General features: G+C 40.8%; 1 protein-coding gene across 1 annotated transcript in view; it reads right to left on the reverse strand.

Moving 5' to 3' along the window:
* tmx3b (thioredoxin related transmembrane protein 3b) overlaps window positions 1-16,549 on the reverse strand; it is a 68,265-nt gene extending 51,716 nt beyond the window's left edge. Inside the window, exons 1-8 of the mRNA XM_023972547.2 lie at window positions 16,460-16,549; window positions 16,125-16,176; window positions 12,398-12,437; window positions 9,381-9,504; window positions 6,518-6,563; window positions 1,820-1,900; window positions 1,065-1,164; window positions 292-369 (exon numbers count right to left, since the gene is read on the reverse strand). Of these exons, the coding sequence (XP_023828315.1) occupies window positions 292-369; window positions 1,065-1,164; window positions 1,820-1,900; window positions 6,518-6,563; window positions 9,381-9,504; window positions 12,398-12,437; window positions 16,125-16,176; window positions 16,460-16,511 (573 nt within the window). The 5' untranslated portion in view covers window positions 16,512-16,549. The remainder of the gene's footprint in view (window positions 1-291; window positions 370-1,064; window positions 1,165-1,819; window positions 1,901-6,517; window positions 6,564-9,380; window positions 9,505-12,397; window positions 12,438-16,124; window positions 16,177-16,459) is intronic.
* Window positions 16,550-19,565: the final 3,016 nt, after the last annotated feature.

Genomic DNA, 19,565 nt, shown 5'->3' on the forward strand with positions numbered 1-19,565 from the left:
AGCAGCATGCTCGCAGGCTTCACTGTCCCTATGGCATTTACCATATCATACTGCATGGAGAATGTCACTGCAGRACTGCTGGACTTTCACTTGTAAGTGCTGCCTTGTGTTCGACTAGCAGGCTATGCGACTAAAACAATTATCAAAAATCACAATAAATCCCTAATTAGAAAAGTGATGAGAATGAAACTTTCAAATGCGCCGCTGATAAGTTCTCCTCTCTGAAATGATATGTGGGAAAACAACCTGGCTGAAGAGCCAGGGGACATGCCACATTCTCAAGGCCGTTACCTCTGGTAAGACGTCTTCAGACGCAGAGAAGAAGTATGTATACACAATCAGCTCCGCAGCCATGTCGATATACTTCTCCTGCAAACGAGAAATCAACACAAGTTACAAGCTTCTTCTTCTCCGAGAATTGCCCTCGGTGTTAACTTGGTTTGGGACATTTATCAAGGTTGTCTAGCACGTTGTATAAAATGGGCCTTTCCTCACTCTGAGAGCGCTTGGCAGCAGCAGTGTGAGCAGCAGCTTTATGATCCAATCAATAKATTCTAGCTAAATGCCGTGACAGCTTTCAGTGGCTTTGATTGGATGATAAGATAACATTTCAGACCCACAGAGAAGCGATAAACATATGGGGGGGAATGCATATCGAATTACTCAGAAAGCATATAGTTAAATCAGGATGGTAGCTAACCAATACGTCAATGTAGTATGGATCGTCTTACTATATAATGTGTACTATGTGAGAGCTCCAACCAAGAATTCCAATTTCTTTTTACACCTCTGAATGGCAAATCACCTACTTGAACTGACTGGAATAAATGTATCGTTAACAAATTCCCATGATCACACTGAGAGAATATGAATCCTACTATGATTTCATGCAGCGAATTACTTAACATAAATGTTTGTCGATTTTGATATTTTTCACTCAAAATGTCTGAAGGTATTGGGTCAAAACAACTTCGCACATATTATATTGCTACACATTGTGAACACTCTCACTCCACACTTGGAGGTTATGCGGTCTGGACCAGAGAAACTTCCAGAGCCCCTACCTTGAGTGGAGACTCCCCGCCGAAGTATACAAAGAGCACGTCATGTCTCTTCATCATATGGTCAAACATCTGTTTGCTTGGAAGTGCTCGGACTGCTGGCCTGAAGAGGACAGAAGACATGCACACAAACAGAAACACTATATTAGGATTATAAAATCATGTGTTTGCCATTAGTTAAATTGCCTGAAGTTGAGAAAACATTTTTCAAACAAAGTGAAACTGAGAGGAACTAACCTGAACATCTCATATTAGAACACTGATTTATTTATTGCTACGGACTGCATACTGAACACGGCCATGTTTCTTTCCTAGTTGAACTCTAGTTTAACGTGTATGGTTCTGGTGCCATCTAGTGAACATCGCAGAAGCATGCAGTCAGAGGTGAAAACCCAACCAGGTCTTTGACCCACCATTCCGACTGATCAGTCATCATGGGTCTAGTTTGGATTTTCCCGAGAGAGAGGAATCCCCTTAAGCTAAGCTATTAACTGGCATTTGAAGAGACTTTAAAGGACTAGGGTGGAAATTCACTGCATTCTAAGGGGGAGACAAGACATTTGTTGTATAGAGTTCCATGTGTAGCCCATACAGCATAATGTCCTGTTTAGAAGACCACAGTATTCAGGGCATGTATAGCCATTTTTGTCCGATCATATTTATTCATATAGACTTACATAAGTGATTATGTACTCATTTATATCACCCATAAGAGATGTTGAAGCAACAGCGCATATGGTAAGAGTCCTACGACTTACCCTGCTACCCTGTTGGCGAATTCTACGATGTCATCCTTTGTCCTTGGCCCCTTGTAATTATAGGCAAGATCACCCTTTAGCCTGAGAAAGGAGGAGAGTGKGTGTGGCGGAGAGAAAGAGATTGAATAACACCAAGAAAAAGACTGTGAATTTCCTTCTTTATGCCAGTCCTTTTGTGAGGAMAAATGGACAGAATGGTACATTTGCATGAGAAAAACAAGATAAAAGCCTTTCATTTGGCCCTTTAATTGTTAGTCTCGGTATCTAGTGCGTGTATGTGTGCATTCTGACAACCCACTCTGGGGTTGCTCTTTGTAATGCTGTGAAAAGGCATGATAACAATGCCAAAGCTAAAAGAGATTACACTTCCCCAGCAAGTGTGAGTCAAATCCAAAACTACTCAAACCAAAATTTGATTCCAATCCAGAGGCAGGTCCATGGGTCAAAGCGATCCCTTTACCCAGAGGTCAGGGCTGTATGTATCAAGCGTCTCAGAGTAGGAGTGCTGATTACGGATCAGGTTTGCCTTTAGATCACAACTAATAACATTACATGGACAGGGGTTAACCTGATCCAAGATCAGCACTCCCACTCAGAGATACTTGACACTTTCAGCCCCAGAATCTCTCTATTTGATCAGGGTTTTGGATAAGCGTCATCCAATTTCCAATWGCAGTACAGGAGAGAAAACAAGGCCCTCTTCTCTTTCATTATAGTTACATCAACCACAACACTACCAGGATCAGACCCCAAAAGACCTGACAAATACATCCAGGAGTGTTTGCTAGGGATACACCAGTACACAAGGCTATTTGGATCTATTCTAATGAACTCCGGGAGAGATGGAGTCTCAGGTCTGTCTCTATATTTCTCTCCGGGGGATGCTACCTAGTGTAGTCCCCTGAGAATATTTCATCACGCGCTTGGTTTAATGTGATGATTGCCCCACTGTGATCATCTAACAGAGTTATCATGTTTGCTCAAACAGAACCTAAGTGTCCTACAGAAGCCTCAAATAAATGAATAAAAGATTATACGGTGTTGTTGTCTGAAGAGGCTAAAGCTTCTACTTCCTCAGGGATTTACAGTGTCTTGCCAAAGTGTTCAAACCCCTTGGATGTCTTCACATTTTGTGTTAAAGTGGGATTAAAATCTATTTAATTGTCAACAATCTCAAAAAAAATACGCTGTGTGAATAAAATGGAATCACTCAAATATGGTCGTTGCGCAAATATTCAGCTCCCTGAGTGAATATGTTAGAAACACCTTTGGCATTGATTACAGCTGCTAGTCTTCTTGGGAAGGTCTATAAATTGTGCAATATTTGGCCATCATTTATTTCTTCAAGCTCTGGCAAGATGTTGGGGATCATGCCTAGACAGCAGTTTAAGTCTTACCGTTATATTTTCAAGCAGGTTTAAGTCAAAACTGTAACTTGGCCACTCAGGAACATTCCCAGTCTTCCTGGTAAGCAACTCCAGTGTAGATTTGGCTTTGAGATTTAGGTCATTGTCCTGCTAAAAGGTGAATTCCTCTACCAGTCTCTGGTGTAAGCAGACTGAAGCAGGTTTTCCTCTAGGATTTTGCCTGTGCTTAGCTCCATCCAGTTTCGTTTCATCCTAAAAAAACTCAATTTAGGTCATTGTGGAGTCACTACAATGTTATGATAACACTTGACACCCAGCATCATAACACATTATGACACGGCAAGACATTTCATAACAGCTGACATAACTTGTCATCATACTGTCATGACACATACTTAGACCTGTTGTGACTTATATTGTGTTATTTTATGGCTGGTTATGACACCTACATAAGAGTGTTAAAACCCACAAAACCTACCCCACAAGACATAACATTCCAGATTACACCATAGCCTATGTGTCAACAGTATGTTTGTTACACAAAAGTGCCCATATTTGAAATTGACCATATTAAATTATTGTAATTTCACACACAATTGTCACACATGCACCTATTCCAATTCTCTGTTGCTGATGACTGGGATAAATGAAGGACCAGAATTTACAGGAGCAGAAAGAAAAAAAATTAAAGAAAAAAATACACTCTTTTTGACTAATGACTGATATAAGGGCATGCACGTGATAGGCCTATCTGGTTTATATTATTATGATGGTCATAATGCTTCTTGACAGTGTCATAAAGTGTATTTTCTACAAGTTATTAAAAATATGATGAACAAAACCTGACTATAAATAATACATTACAACAACAAAAAATTAATTTGAATAAATGTGGGTTTTGACACATGTAGGTGTCATAACCAGCCATAAAATAACACAATATATGTCACAACCYGTGTAAATATATGGGTCATGACTGTTATAATATTATAAAATGCTTATGACTGTGTTATGACACTGGGTGTGAAGTAAAGAGTTACCAATGTTATTGATCCATCCTCAGTTGTTTTCTCCAATCAATCACAGCCATTGAACACTGTAGCTGTTTTAAAATCACCAATGGCCTGATGGTAACATTCCTGAGTAGCTTCATTCCTGTCCTGCAGCTCAGTTCAGAAGGATTACTGTACCTGTCATGTGTCTTGGTGGTTTACTACATAATCCACAGCCTAATTAACTTGACCATGCTTAAAAAAAGACATTCAATGTCTGATTTGTTATTGTTATCCATCTACCAATCACTGCCCTTCTTTATGAGGCTTTCAAAAAGCTCCCTGGTCTTTGTAGTTCAATCTGTGCTTGAAATTCAATACTTGACTGAGGGACAAAAGTTGGCTCAAACTGAAGGATTTCAGTTTGTGACAAAACAAGCAAGTATAGCGTAGAGAAACATTGTAATCTAAATCGCTGTGAAATATCTTCACAATCAAAAATATTACAACTTTACCTGTTGTGTTTATATTTRTGTTCTATATACAGTGCATTCGGAATGTATTCAGACCCCTTCCTTTTTCCACATTTTGTTACATTAAAAGCCTTATTCTAAAATTGATTAAATTAAATATTTTCCTCATCAATCTAAACACAATACCCCATAATAACAAAGCGAAAACAGGTTTATATACATTTTTGCTCATTTATTACAAATAAAAAACAGAAACACCTTATTTACATAAATATTCATACCCTTTGTTATGAGACTCAAAATTAAGCTCAGGTTCATCCTGTTTCCATTGATCATCCTTGAGATGTTTCTACAACTTGATTGGAGTCCAACTGTGATAAATTCAATTGATTGGACATGATTTGGAATTGCCCACCCCTGCTATGGAAGGGCCCACAGTTGACAGTGCATGACAGAGCAAAAACCAAGKRATGGAAATCGAAAGGAATTATCCYTAGACAGGATTGTGTCAAGGCACAGATCTGGGGAAGGGTACCAAAAAATGTCTTCAGCATTGAAGGTCCCCAAYAACACAGTGAACTCCATCATTCTTAAATGGAAGAAGTTTTTAACCACCAAGACTCTTCCTAGAGCTGGCCGCCCGGCCAAACTGAGCAATCGGGGGACAAGGGCCTTGGTCAGGGTGAAAATGGGAGAACCTTCCAGAAGGACAACCATCTCTCCATCAATCAGGCCTTTATGGTAGAGTGGCCAGGCGGAAGCCACTCCTCAGTAAAAGGCACATGACAGCCCACRTGGAGTTTGCAAAAAGGCACCAAAGMACTCTGACCATGAGAAACAAGATTCTCTGGTCTCATGAAACCAAGATTGAACTCTTTGGCCTGAATGCCAAGCGTCACYTCTGGAAYAAACCTGGCACCATCCCTACGGTGAAGCATGGTGGTGGCAGCATCATACTATGGMGATATTTTTCAGCGGCAGGGACTGGGAGACTAGTCAGGATTGAGGGAAAGACGAACTGAGCAAAGTACAGAGAGATCCTTGAGATCCCTGCTCCAGAGCACTCAGGACCTCAGACTGGGGCGAAGGTTCACCTTCCAACAGGACAACCACCCTAAGCACACAGCCAAGACAACACAGGAATGTCCTTGAGTGGCCCAGCCAGAGCCCGGACTTGAACCCGATCGAACATCTCTGGAGAGACCTGAAAATAGCTGTGCAGTGACGCTCCCCATCCAACCTAACAGAGCTAGAGAGGATCTGCAAGGAAGAATAGGAGAAACTCTCCAAATACAGCTGTGCCAAGCTTGTAGTGTCATACCCAAGAAGACTCGAGGCTGTAATCGCTGCAAAAYAAATCTAAAAACCTGTTTTTGCTGTCATTATGGGGTGTGTAGATTGATGAAAAAAACAAAACAATTGAATCCATTTTAGAATAAGGCTGTAACGTAACAAAATGTGGAAAAAGTCWAAAGGTCTGAATACCTTCCAAATGCACTGTACACACACATTCTGCTCCACTGCACTCAGTATATTTGACCGGCACCTTGGATGACCTAAATAGATGATCAAATCATCATATCTTAATGATACAATACCTCATTAGGCCATGTATTGCCCTCAGGGTAGGCGGCAACAACACCTTAAATCCCCCATTGGCTAGCCCCAGGGGCGTATGGGGAGCTTTATTCCATAGGTCTCATCATCAGGCCTAATGCTGACAAGTCAAGTCACAATGGACAACTCAGTTCAGCAAAGACATGATCATTGTGAAAGAAAATATTGGGTAAAGCATTGCTCGTTATGTAAACTTCTAACAAACGGCAATGGTCAGTGTATATTGTCTTCATATGTGCTCATACTTACAATTTGATTGTGGGGTATCCTCGTACTCCAAATTCTGAGGACATGCCTGAATGGAAAGTGACAATATTTAAACAAAACTGAAGCATGTGTCAATCCATTTTCTCAACTACTTCTTATTAATTTTTTTACCTAAGCTGCATATCCCATATGGAACTACAGAATGGGACAATAAGGAATAGAAATTCCATTAGAACTACAGTAACCATAATCCGCAGTTAATTGTRTTGGGACTACATTTTAAGGACCAGCTCTGTCCACAGAATGCACTTTCCCTAATACCTGAAAGCTGTCGTCACCTGTTGATGAGGTTTTAGTAGCCTCTTAGTTAGCCTAATCTTGGACTGCGAGTAAAGTCAGTGACAGACAGTCATGTAATCTGTCCGTGGAATTTTAATCTGGTTTATGCGTGATTAGCCAGAGTGAGAGGCTAGGGGTTAATAACATGAGAAAAAAGATGAAGAGATCCTAAGTAATGAAGTCAGACTTAGGTCTTGGCAATAGGAATAGTGCATCTTTAACAGCCAGGTGAAACCGATAGCAGAATGGCAGTTTCAAGGGAGGCACAGTAAGACATAGGYGAACCCTAAAGAGAGGACTACTTTTGACCAGAGCKCTAAAGGCCCTAGCAGTGCATTATTCACGGAATAGGGTGCCATTTGGGACTCTGTATGCTCAATTAGATGGAAGATATTTACACTACCAGGCCAAAAGTATGTGGACAACTGCTCGAACATCTCATTCCAAAATCATGGGCATTAATATGGAGTTGGTCCCTCCTTTGCTGCTATAACAGCCTCCACTCTTCTGGGAAGACTTTCCACTAGATATTGGAACATTGCTGCGGGAGGGAACTTTCTTCCATTCAGCCACAAGAGCATTAATGAGGTCGGGCACTGATGTTGGGCGATTAGGCCTGGCTCGCAGTCAGCGTTCCAATTCATCCCAAAGATGTTCAATGGCGTTGAGGTCAGGGCTCTGTGCAAGCCAGTCAAATTCTTCCAAAKCAATCTCMACAAACCATTTCTATATGGACCTCGCTTTGTGCACAGGGGCATTGTCAGGCTGAAACAGGAAAGGGCCTTCCCCAAACTGTTGCCACAAAGTTGGAAGCACAGAATCATCTAGAATGTCATTGTGTTGTAGCATTAAGACTTCCCTTCACTGGAACTAAGGGGCCTAGCCCAAACCATTATTCCTCCTCCACCAGGCTGTACAGTTGGCATTATGCATTCGGGCAGGTAGCGTTCTCCTGGCATCCGCCAAACCCAGATTAGTCCGTTTGACAGCCAGATGGTGAAGCGTGATTCATCACTCCAGAGAACGCGTTTCCACTACTCAAATCAAAGTTTGTCACGTGCTTACTTACAAGCCCTAACCAACAGTGCAATTTTTAAGTAAAAAAATTGGTATTAGGTATACAACACATAAGTAGTAACAAAAAAAAAAGTAAAGTTAAAATGACAGTGAAAATAACAGTAGCGGGGTTATATAAAAAGGTGCTACCAGTACAGAGTAAATGCGCGGGGGCACTAACCGGGCTAATATGTACATGTAGGTATATTTAAAGTGACTATGCATAGATGATAAACAGAGAGTAGCAGCAGCATAAAAGAGGGGGTCCAGTCCAATGGGGGCGAGCATTACACCACTCCAGCCGACGCTTGGCACTGTGCATGGTGATCTTAGGCTTGTGTACGGCTGCTCAGCCATGAAAGCCCATTTCATGAAGCTCCGGACGAACAGATCATGTGCTGACGTTGCTTCCAGAGACAGTTTTGAACTCAGTAGTGAGTGTTGCAACCAAGGACAGATGTTTTTACGCYCTATAGCACTCGATGGTCCTGTTCTGTGAGCTTGCGTGGCCTACCACTTRGRGGCTGAACCGTTGTTGCTCCTAMATGTTTCCACTTCACAATAACAGCACTTACAGTTGACCGAGGCAGCTCTAGCGGACTTGTTGGAAAGGTGGCATCCTATGACGGTCCCACGTTGAAAGTCACTGAGCTCTTCYGTACGGCCCATTCTACTGCCAATGTTAGCGTATGGAGATWGCATGGCMGTGTGCTCGATCTTATACACCCGTCAGCAACGGGTTTGGCTGAAATAGCAGAATCCACTAATTTGAATGGGTGTCCACATACTTTTGGCCATGTGTATTTGGTATGCAGACAAAAAAAATAATCATCATAATCGCTCAGACAAAAAACCCAAGTATTGGCATCAGCTGATAATGCACAAATTAGATTGATCACTACCTTAATATGGCGGCCTATTCAGTCAAACAGGTTCTGCACACACATTCTCTGATGGCTGCCACACGCAAGCTATGCGCTGGGGTTCTGGTGACATGCTATTGCTGTAACGTGTTACTCGTCATGCATGTCAGTTTTCTGCTTTCCCACCCCACGCCAGCCTCCACCTGTTTGAGCGCCGCTTTTGTTTTGGTCAGGGGGATTTGTACAGCGTACCTTGCTCACTGCCTGTAATAATAATAATAATTATTATTATTATAATAATAATAATTATTATTATTATTATTATCATCTTAACATAATGCACTCTGGCAGTGAGCTACCCCGAAGGAGCAGAGCCTAACGCCAAGACTAACGCATGCATGTACTGTAATCTTTTTCTAATAAATGTTTAAACGAATACGTGGCGTTTCCTGTCTGAACTATAGATAGCTATGGTGTCAACCCGATAGACTACATGTTAACCCATATATGCATACTGTTATTTTTGTCTAAGACTTAAAGCTGTTCAAATGTGCTTACATTGACAAAATAATGTAGGTAGTCAAGACTACAGGCAATCAGGAACATGTAGAGAAGCCATTGACAAGGTCACTGCAACAGAGACTCACCAGAGTATGCAGTGCCGTCCATCTTGCCCACTCGCACAGGRGATCCAGAGCTTTTCAACTCGGCGCCGACGTCATACCAAATGGGCTCCAGTTTTTTACAGTAGCCACACCACGGTGCATAAAACTGCAAAGGCCCAACACAACACTGTCAGTCACTGTAAAAATGATGAAATAGGCCTAGCTCTAAAACTACGAACACAAATACACACACTGTTCAGAAATAACACGCATGGCGGCAACACCCCCAGGGACATCAACTGGGTACGGCAGTCGCCATATCCTAGCTCAACCACAACAATTTAAAATAGGCTAATAAAATCATTCCTAATCCAATTAAAAGACAAATGCAGTTTAGCGGTATTAGCGGGCTGACTTTAGGACCACGAGGACACCGTCGGAGCGGGCAGATGAACAGCGAGACTTTTCTCTCAAAAGAGTGCAGAGGTGGAAGATAGCTGTAGACAGCTAGGACGCTAGGTAGGCTTAACTGCAGTTTGACAAGACATAAAACAAAACTAGTTTTTAATCCAGATGCTGAGCTAGTGAGTAGCAAGATAACTGCTGTATTGACATGTGTTTGAGGTGAATGAAGCTACTGCAGCCAAGGTGATAAATAAAGTCCCTCCAAGATTTCGCAGGGATTTTTTGTGATATTTGCGGGCAAAAATGCTTAATTTTACTTWGCCAATTCTGACATTTTGCATGGCAATAGGCAATGATTTTGTCCAATTTGTCGCAAAAATGTGGTGACAAAGGAAAAAGTTTGCTGATGTGTGGCTTGATTGAACCATATGTGGTAAATGTGCYGAGATTGGTTGAAATTGTGAGCCCTCTTTTGGCACTGCTGTGATGGGTCAGTTCTATGCAATAATATTGCAATGATTTGACTGTTTTATCCAGAAATATTGCAGTGATTGGACAAATTTACATAATATGCAGGGAACTTTTGATTTGGCAAAAAAAAAATAGATTGGAAAATCCTGGAGGGACTGATAAAGGCTGGAGTCAATTTTGCTGTTGGCAATTCCACGGTAACAATGTGATGCAGAGACTCACTTAAAAAATGTATGCCAAAAAAAAATACATTGATTGCTAAGTTTAACAAACCATACACCTACAGTGTATGCAGAAGTCTACTTTTAACAATTCCCACTGACATGTTTACTAAATCACATGTACCTGAGGAACAGTGCAGATGCAAAGTTTAACAGAAGAAAATCTCCCTCAGATTTTTATGTGACCACGTAAATATCTACTCCGAATTAAAATTCAAACACGTCTGCAGAAAGAATGCGGTATCAGCTAGGATAACACCTTGTATATATTTATATTTTTGTTATTGAACTAGAGTAACACTCGGTAACATAACAGAACGATGGTAACATAATGGCATCATGGGATCTGTACTATACAGTCATTGTCTTTAAGGTGATGTATCCTGAAAAGGTACACAAAGCTAGAAAAAAATTATATCACTCATTTGCATATTATTCTACACTATGGCTATTATTTTAATGAGCTCAGCTCCCAAACTAGATCAAATTTGTTTGGTCCAGACCAAATCTATACCAATCATAAACTTCTATGTTCCACAAGTTGACACCACAGTAAAGTTCAGTACAATACAGTAGAGTACATGTAAAAAAAAAAGTAGAGTATAGTTCAGTACAGTATATTGCATTATACTGCACTCTTCCCATGTGTTCTCTACTGTACTGAACTCTACTGTACCTGTGGTTTGTGACTATTATTTCCCAATTCAATTGCAGTCATTTTGTTAGAGTTTTTGGTCACTGGTACSAATTTGGTAACAGAGTGACGCGTTTTAATCATTTAATAATTCATAAAACAAAATAGTTATCAGTAAAAACCCTAACTAATTTGTAGGTCTACCTTTACTTGTTACTTCTTTCATAATCCTCCCTCCTCACGAGGGAGAGAAATTAGAAGATATTTTAAAGATATGTGGGTTTGTGGTAACAGAAACATGAGGTAATATTTCTTAAACTTACAGAAGGCAAATTATTTCTGCAAAAGTAAATATACATTTTGATATGAGTTGGCAGGGGCCTTTACTTCAACATTGTGTTTTGATGTATTTCTAATACCTTTTAAGACTTTTTCTAGATGTTTTTTTWAAGACTCCTTTTTCATCTGTGTGACCAGAAATCAAAGCCTCTGCTTATTCCACATTTTTAGGATGGAAAAATGGTTGAAAAACATATCTATGCCTTAATTCCCCCAAAATATATACTCAGCTTTCATTTGACACCACATTATATATGCTCCTGTAAACTTAACATGTTGGCGCTCATGGGACCTGTTCTCCAAATAGCATTTTAGAGGGTTTTTTAACTGTGTAGAAATGCAGTAGGCCTTAAAGAGCTTCAACCCCACCCTGTCACTTAGCTATACCCTGGGTTTACTTGAAATGACAACCCTGAACACACCACCAGCCAAAAAAGTTGAATTACAACATTTCAATAATAATCTCCCATCTTTGTGGCAATGCTGTACTTGGTATTGGGATTGGCATTTCCACCTAAGCATTTTTTTGCCTGATAGTCAATGCACAGCCCTGTTCTGTGTACCAGTCTACAAGACTGTGTTTCCGGCTGTGTCTGTGCCTGCCTATAGTGATCCACGTCAGTGTATATAGTACAACTGCTGTCACTCCAATCATTTCTCCTCAAGCGGTCAGACTGGTCTGGACAGGGAGTGCCAGCTTTGGGTGCCAGCTGGATTTGCTCAGGCCCCAGACATGAACCCTGGGCTCTGGCATAAACCCCCCCAAAGCCCCCAGGCCAGGCGCGCCGCCCGCCATGCATGACTTCTCATTGACTAAAACACACACAGTAGACACACCTCCCCCTTCCCACCCCCACTGCCACTTCCGTAAGGGATGAGCTGGACACTGGTGTCAGGACGAGGGTCTAAAGCAGTGCTGAATGGGCTCATTCAGCCTCGTCACGTCAGTATGATTGCAGTGTGTGCGATGCAAAGCAAACAAGACTCACGTCCACCAGCCAGACATCATCTACTCTGGTGTCTTTAAATCTGAGGAAGAAAAAATAATAATAATAATCAGAATTCATAAAACTTTGGCTTTATATTTTAACCAGTACCAAAGCCATTAAAAGAGACTTATTCAAACCATGAAACTTCGCAATAACCGGTATGAAACTTTGAAAATCGGGACCTCGGAGTTAAAATAAGCAAAAATGATTTGCGTTTAGTTTCCTATTGGTTGATTCTGATATTTCCCAAGTGGGAAACCTATCTTTCTACAACGAGTAAGCAAGTCAGACATTTGAGTTTCCAATATGATGTGAACGAGGCATTATAGACACAAGTAAAATGAACAAGACATACTGCAACAAGGACGTAATGAGCAGGCCCTTAACTTGCAGGGGTTGAATTGGAAATTATTTCCCCACCGTAGTTACTAGCTTTCTGTGGCTTTACACTACTACTCAATTCCTAATTTTATGATTGGATCCCCCCGCCGCAAAATATGCTTTGGGCTCCGCTCTTTCGCTCTCTCCTCTTAACAAACAATTAATTTTGTGAGCTGACTTGTAACAAATAAAGACAGTCACATTTAACATGGTAAATTCATAAGCACGAATAAGAATTATATAGAAAAAGAAAACATTTTACGTTTAAGTTTCTATTGCAGTGACAAGATTTTCTCAAAATGAGTGATAATTGGTAACGGTCGTACTGGGCTAAATTTTGTGAGTTCAAACAACGTTGGTCGTATTATAAACTTGAAACAACTTGTTTCTAGTAGGCTACAGAATTAGAGAAGGGCTGTTCCTCTGAACCTCTGGCAGTAGGCAATCCTGTTTCTCTCCCCAGTCAGAGGCAGCATGCCTGTCTCGCATACTATGACCAGCAGCAGCAACCTAGAAAACTATTTTGAAGGCCAAAATTCAGGGAGGAAAGCATTCATCATGTTTATGCAGCCTAATAGTCACCCTATGAGTAGTTCCAGAAACAACTTTATATTTTTAATAAGGATACATGTGACATTGCACAGCAGTAAGCTGCTTTATTTGTCATTTTCTCTTCTTGATTTCAATATGGAAGGGAAACCAGTTACTGGTGTTTGTATGTARGGTTTCTTGATGACTAAAAAGTATTCTTATAACATAATTTTGTGGGGAGGTTAAGGGGCATATGATGTTCCCCCATGAGGAAACAGGGCCATGACAGAAAACGTTTAGGAAGCACTGATCTAGTCAATGATTAGCACAAAAACAGATGGGCAACCCCATGCTCCAGTCTATTTATTTATAGCCACTATGATGCATCAGTTGGGCTACAGGTGATAATGCTTATTGCTAAATAACACACCAGCCTGATAATATGGACCAAAATGTTGTTAGGCTCAATTTTGGATTGTAAAATTATATTTCAATGGTGTCACCATCATATTACTTTAATTTATTTTGGAGTAGAAACGTCACCAGGGCTGCATTCGGTACAAAAATAAAAGGCAACGTTGTTCTGAACAACCWGTTTAAAAAACAGGCAGGGGTTGTGGGTTCAAAATTCACCGCTGGCCTTCAAATATGTCACTCACTGTTTCAAGCCACACCCTGCCACACCCACCAAACAACACCATCCGTTAAACAATGTAGCAAATGTTCAATCGAACTGAACGCACCCCAGAACTGACTCTCTCACAGTCCTTCTACCAAAAAAATTGCCAAGCGTGGTTACTTTCTGAACAAATTTGTTTGTTTTTTTCACCTTTATTTAACCAGGTAGGCTAGTTGAGAACAAGTTCTCATTTACAACTGCGACCTGGCCAAGATAAAGCAAAGCAGTGCGACACAAAACAACAACACAGAGTTACACATGGAATAAACAAACATACAGTCAATAATACAATAGAAAAAGTCTATATACAGTGTGCAAATGAGGTAGGATAAGGGAGGTAAGGCAATAAATAGGCCATAGTGGCAAAATAATTACAATATAGCAATTAAACACTGGAGTGATAGATATGCAGAAGATGAGTGTGAAAATAGAGAGTTCCTGTGAGCAAAGGAGCACAATAAATAACAGTATGGGGATGAGGTAGTTGGACGGGCTATTTACAGATGGGCTATGTACAAGTGCAGTGATCTGTGAGCTGCTCTGACAGCTGATGCTTAAAGCTAGTGAGGGAGATATGAGTCTCCAGCTTCAGTGATTTTTGCAGTTCGTTCCAGTCATTGGCAGCAGAGAACTGGAAGGAAAGGCGGCAAAAAGAGGAATTGGCTTTGGGGGTGACCAGTGAAATATACCTGCTGGAGCGCGTGCTACGGGTGGGTGCTGCTATGGTGACCAGTGAGCTGAGATAAGGCGGGGCATTACCTAGAAAATACTTATAGATGACCTGGAGCCAGTGGGTTTGGTGACGAATATGAAGCGAGGGCCAGCCAACGAGAGAATACTGGTCGCAGTGGTGGGTAGTATATGGGGCTTTGGTGACAAAACAGATTGCACTGTGATAGACTGCATCCAATTTGTTGAGTAGAGTGTTGGAGGCTATTTTGTAAATGATATCGCCGAAGTCAAGGATCGGTAGGATAGTCAGTTTTACAAGGGTATGTTTGGCAGCATGAGTGAAGGATGCTTTGTTGCGAAATAGGAAGCCAATTCTAGATTTAATTTTGGATTGGAGATGCTTAATGTGAGTCTGGAAGGAGAGTTTACAGTCTAACCAGATACCTAGGTATTTGTAGTTGTCCACATATTCTAAGTCAGAACCATCCAGAGTAGTGATGCTGGACGCGCGAGCAGGTGTGGGCAGAGATCGGTTGAAGAGCATGCATTTAGTTTTACTTGCATTTAAGAGCAGTTGGAGACAACGGAAGGAGAGTTGTATGGCATTGAAGCTCATCTGGAGGTTAGTTAACACAGTGTCCAAAGAAGGGCCAGAAGTATACAGAATGGTGTCGTCTGCGTAGAGGTGGATCAGAGAATCACCAGCAGCAAGAGATATGATATCATTGATGTATACAGAGAAAAGAGTCGGCCCGAGGATTGAACCCTGTGGCACCCCCATAAAGACTGCCAGAGGTCCGAACAACAGGCTCTCCGATTTGACACACTGAACTCTATCTGAGAAGTAGTTGTTGAACCAGGCGAGGCAGTCATTTGAGAAACCAAGGCTGTTGAGTCTGCCGATAAGAATGTGGTGATTGACAGAGTCGAAAGCCTTGGCCAGGTCGATGAATACAGCTGCAAAGTATTTTCTCTTATCGATGGCGGRTATGATATCGTTTAGGACCTTGAGCGTGGCGGAGGTGCACCCATGACCAGCTCGGAAACCAGATTGCATAATAAAGTTAGACKAACAGTTTAAAGTAATATCAAAATGATTGGTATTTCAGTTGTGGTTGGGATATATTGACCAAACTATCAGAAGTTTGGGATGTATTTCCCCCCCAACCACCCCAATATAACAACACAAAAGTTACACCCTTGGTGATGGGTACACTGAGTCAAACTCAGAAGTCTACAATTRTGTTTACAAACAATATTAACATACGTTTCTGTGTACAGGGAGAGTGACTGGTTTGAGATTGGAATAGCTTAAGTTATTTTACCATAAAATAGTTATTCATTGGGTCTATTACATTAACCAAAATGGTCGTCAGGTGACAACATTCGCATACATACTAGGGATTGACGTTAAACAAAAGACAGGAAGATTCCACAAGCGAAATACATTAGAGCATCACTTACGTGTCATCGAGTTCTTCGACAATTGCAAGCACCGTTGAACATAGAAAAAGCCCTACAATATAAAAACAAAATGAACAGTTAATGTGAAAATCATCACGTTAACAAATAAGCAAGTTACACAAATGCTTCTGCAATTTAACGTTACCTAAGGCTTTCAACCTCATGATGCATCAGCTAGAATAGCTCGCGCCCTTAGCTAGCTACGTTACTGTTACTGTCCGTGCATATTGCACCACAATTCCACCCAAACGAAAAAAAATCTGAGAAGTTATCAAGGTAATGCAACGAATAACGCATTTATTAACAAAACAGAAACGGTTAGAAAGTGTAAGTACCTGCACAAACCAAGGTGGCTTTCACTTTTGCCATTGCTCCGAAAGGAAACATCAAGCAGGAAATAAATACAAGCAGTATTTTCGAGCAGTCTGTCTGAGCATGCGCTGTGATTACGCTGCATTAAATCGGAAGCATCACAAGGTTGCGGGCATCAGAAATGCATAAATACTAATACTTTTATAATAATAACTTAAGGCCCATGTAGTCTTTCAGTGTTCATTATAATTAAATTTACAGACTATCTCTTTCTTTGGCATATTTATTTTCCTGCTGTTAAATTAACTGATTCCGTTTAACCAATAATTAATAATAATTTATTACATTTGTAATAAGTGCTTTTCCTCATAAAGAATAATAAGTGTATGAAATAAAAATAAAAACCAAATAGAAAAAAATTGACACAACTAGACACTGCAACTGACACAAAGAATACAGCTGACGCTATGGGGCAAGGACACCAAGAAGCACAGCTATCAACACAAAGCCTTTCTAAAGAGAAAGGTCTTTAGACCCATTTAAAGGAGCCCAAAGTTTCCTTCGGGTGGTCTGGGAGGGCATTCCAGAGGCTGGGGCAGGCCAATGCCTTAAGGGGGCCGATTCCGACCTGAGTTAAGCCCTGTAAATTGAATGTAATTCCCTTCTTATGCACTTTTCTCTCTATGCCTATTCTGACCTTCAGTTTAAGCATGACAATGGAATTCTGTTCTCCCGCTATTCGTTGGGGGTGGAGATCTAAGAAATGAAGTTGTGGCAGAGGTTGTGTCTACAGACACACCTTAATCTGACCTTGAATTCACTCATAATTCCATCACCATGAATAAAGTCGAGTGAACCTGCCGGTTCCAAATGGAAGAGGCATCTACTTCATTCTTTTTAGTAGAAATACAGCATTCTCCATARACTGTAATTTATAAACTGGTAAGAGCTATTGACAGTGGAAACCCGTCATTCAGGGCCTGTTTTGAGCCGAACATAAAAATGAAAATAAAGTTATTTAAAATATATATATATATTGTTTTTTGGGGGCTTGCCTGTTTTGCATGTTATTTTGGCATTAATACGTGTCACATATCAGTTTGCAAACAATGTAAAACATATACAGTTGAAGTCGGAAGTTTACATACACTTAAGTTGGAGTCATTAAAACTCGTTTTTCAACCACTCCACAAATTGATTGTTTACAAACTATAGTTTTGGCAAGTCGGTTAGGACATCTACTTTGTGCATGACACAAATAATTTTTCCAACAATTGTTTACATACAGATTATTTAACTTATAACTCATTGCATCACAATTCCAGTGGGTCAGAAGTTTACATACACTAAGTTGACTGTGCCTTTAAACAGCTTGGAAAATTCCAGAAAATTATGTCATGGATTCAGAAGCTTCTGATAGGCTAATTTACATAATTTTAGTCAATTGGAGGTGTACCTGTGGATGTATTTCAAGGCCTACCTTCAAACTCAGTGTCTCTTTGCTTGACATCATGGGAAAATCAAAAGAAATCAGCCAAGACCTCAGAAATAAAAATGCAAACCTTCACAAGTCTGGTTCATCCTTGGGAGAAATTTCCAAATGCCTGAAGGTACCACGTTCATCTGTATAAACAATAGTACTTCTCCTAGAGATGAACGTACTTTGGTGCGACAACTGCAAATCAATCCCAGAACAACAGCAAAGGACCTTGTGAAGATGCTGGAGGAAACAGGTACAAAAGTATCTATATCCACAGTAAAACGAGTCCTATATCGACAGAACCTGAAAGGCCGCTCAGCAAGTAAGAAGCCACTGCTCCAAAACTGCCAGAAAAAAGCCAGACTACAGTTTGCAACTGCACATGGGGACAAAGATCGTACTTTTTGGAGAAATGTCCTCTGGTCTGATGAAACAAAAATAGAACTGTTTGGTCATAATGACCATCGTTATGTTTGGAGGAAAAAGGGGGACGCTTGCAAGCCGAAGAACACCATCCCAACCGTGAAGCACGGGGGTGGCAGCATCATGTTGTGTGGGTGCTTTGCTGCAGGAGGGACTGGTGCACTTCACAAAATACATGGCATCAAGAGGAAGGAAAATGTGGTGGCTATATTGAAGCAACATCTCAAGACATCAGTCAGGAAGTTAAAACTTGGTCGCAAATGGTTCTTCCAAATGGACAATGACCCCAAGCACACTTACAAAGTTGTGGCAAAATGGCTTAAATGGTCCGTGTAGACCAATTTGGGTTTCCAATCTCTCCAAAAGAATGTGGTGATCAATAGTATCAAAAGCAGCACTAAGCTCTAGGACCACGAGGACAGATACAGAGCCTCGGTCTGATGCCATTTAAAGGTAATTTACCACCTTCACAAGTGCAGTCTCCGTGCTATAATGGGGTCTAAAACCAGACTGAAGCGTTTCGTATACATTGTTTGTCTTCAGGAAGGCTTTATTACTGCCACGTTTAGTGAGTTTGGTACACATCCGGTGGATAGGGAGCCGTTTATTATGTTCAACATAGGAGGGCCATGCACAGGAAGCAGTTCTTTCAGTAGTTTAGTTGGAATAGGGTCCAGTATGAAGCTTGAAGGTTTAGAGGCCATGATTGATTTTCATCAATGTGTCAAGAGATYTAGTATTAAAAAACTTGAGTGTCTCCGTTGATCCTAGGTCCTGGAAGTGTTGTGCAGACTCAGGACAACTGAGCTTAGGAGAAATACGCAGATTTAAAGAGGAGTCCGTAATTTGCTTTCTAATGATCATGATCTTTTTGTCAAAGAAGTTCATGAATTTCGCTGTCAACGAAGCATGATTTGTGCTGCGCTCAAAACAACTGCTAACTTGGAACTGCGAAAACTTGACTTCAGTGAGTTCAAGACAACTGGGAAGTTGGGAATAAACGAGCTCCAACTGGGAAAATATGTTTTGAATGGTCATCCACCGGATTTTTATGCCAGACTTTGATGACAAAATTTGCCCACGAAGGACTCAAGTGAGCACGACAAGGTGCTGCTGCATAAATTATGTAATATGCCAGGGAGATATGTATACTGTTACTAAGAAAGTAATACTAAGTGTACATTATGTTGTGTAGTAAGATGTTAGTAGCCCATGTGCCTCACCCA

This window comes from Salvelinus sp. IW2-2015, linkage group LG27 (genome assembly GCF_002910315.2).
Source record: "Salvelinus sp. IW2-2015 linkage group LG27, ASM291031v2, whole genome shotgun sequence".
Classification (NCBI taxonomy): domain Eukaryota; kingdom Metazoa; phylum Chordata; class Actinopteri; order Salmoniformes; family Salmonidae; genus Salvelinus; species Salvelinus sp. IW2-2015.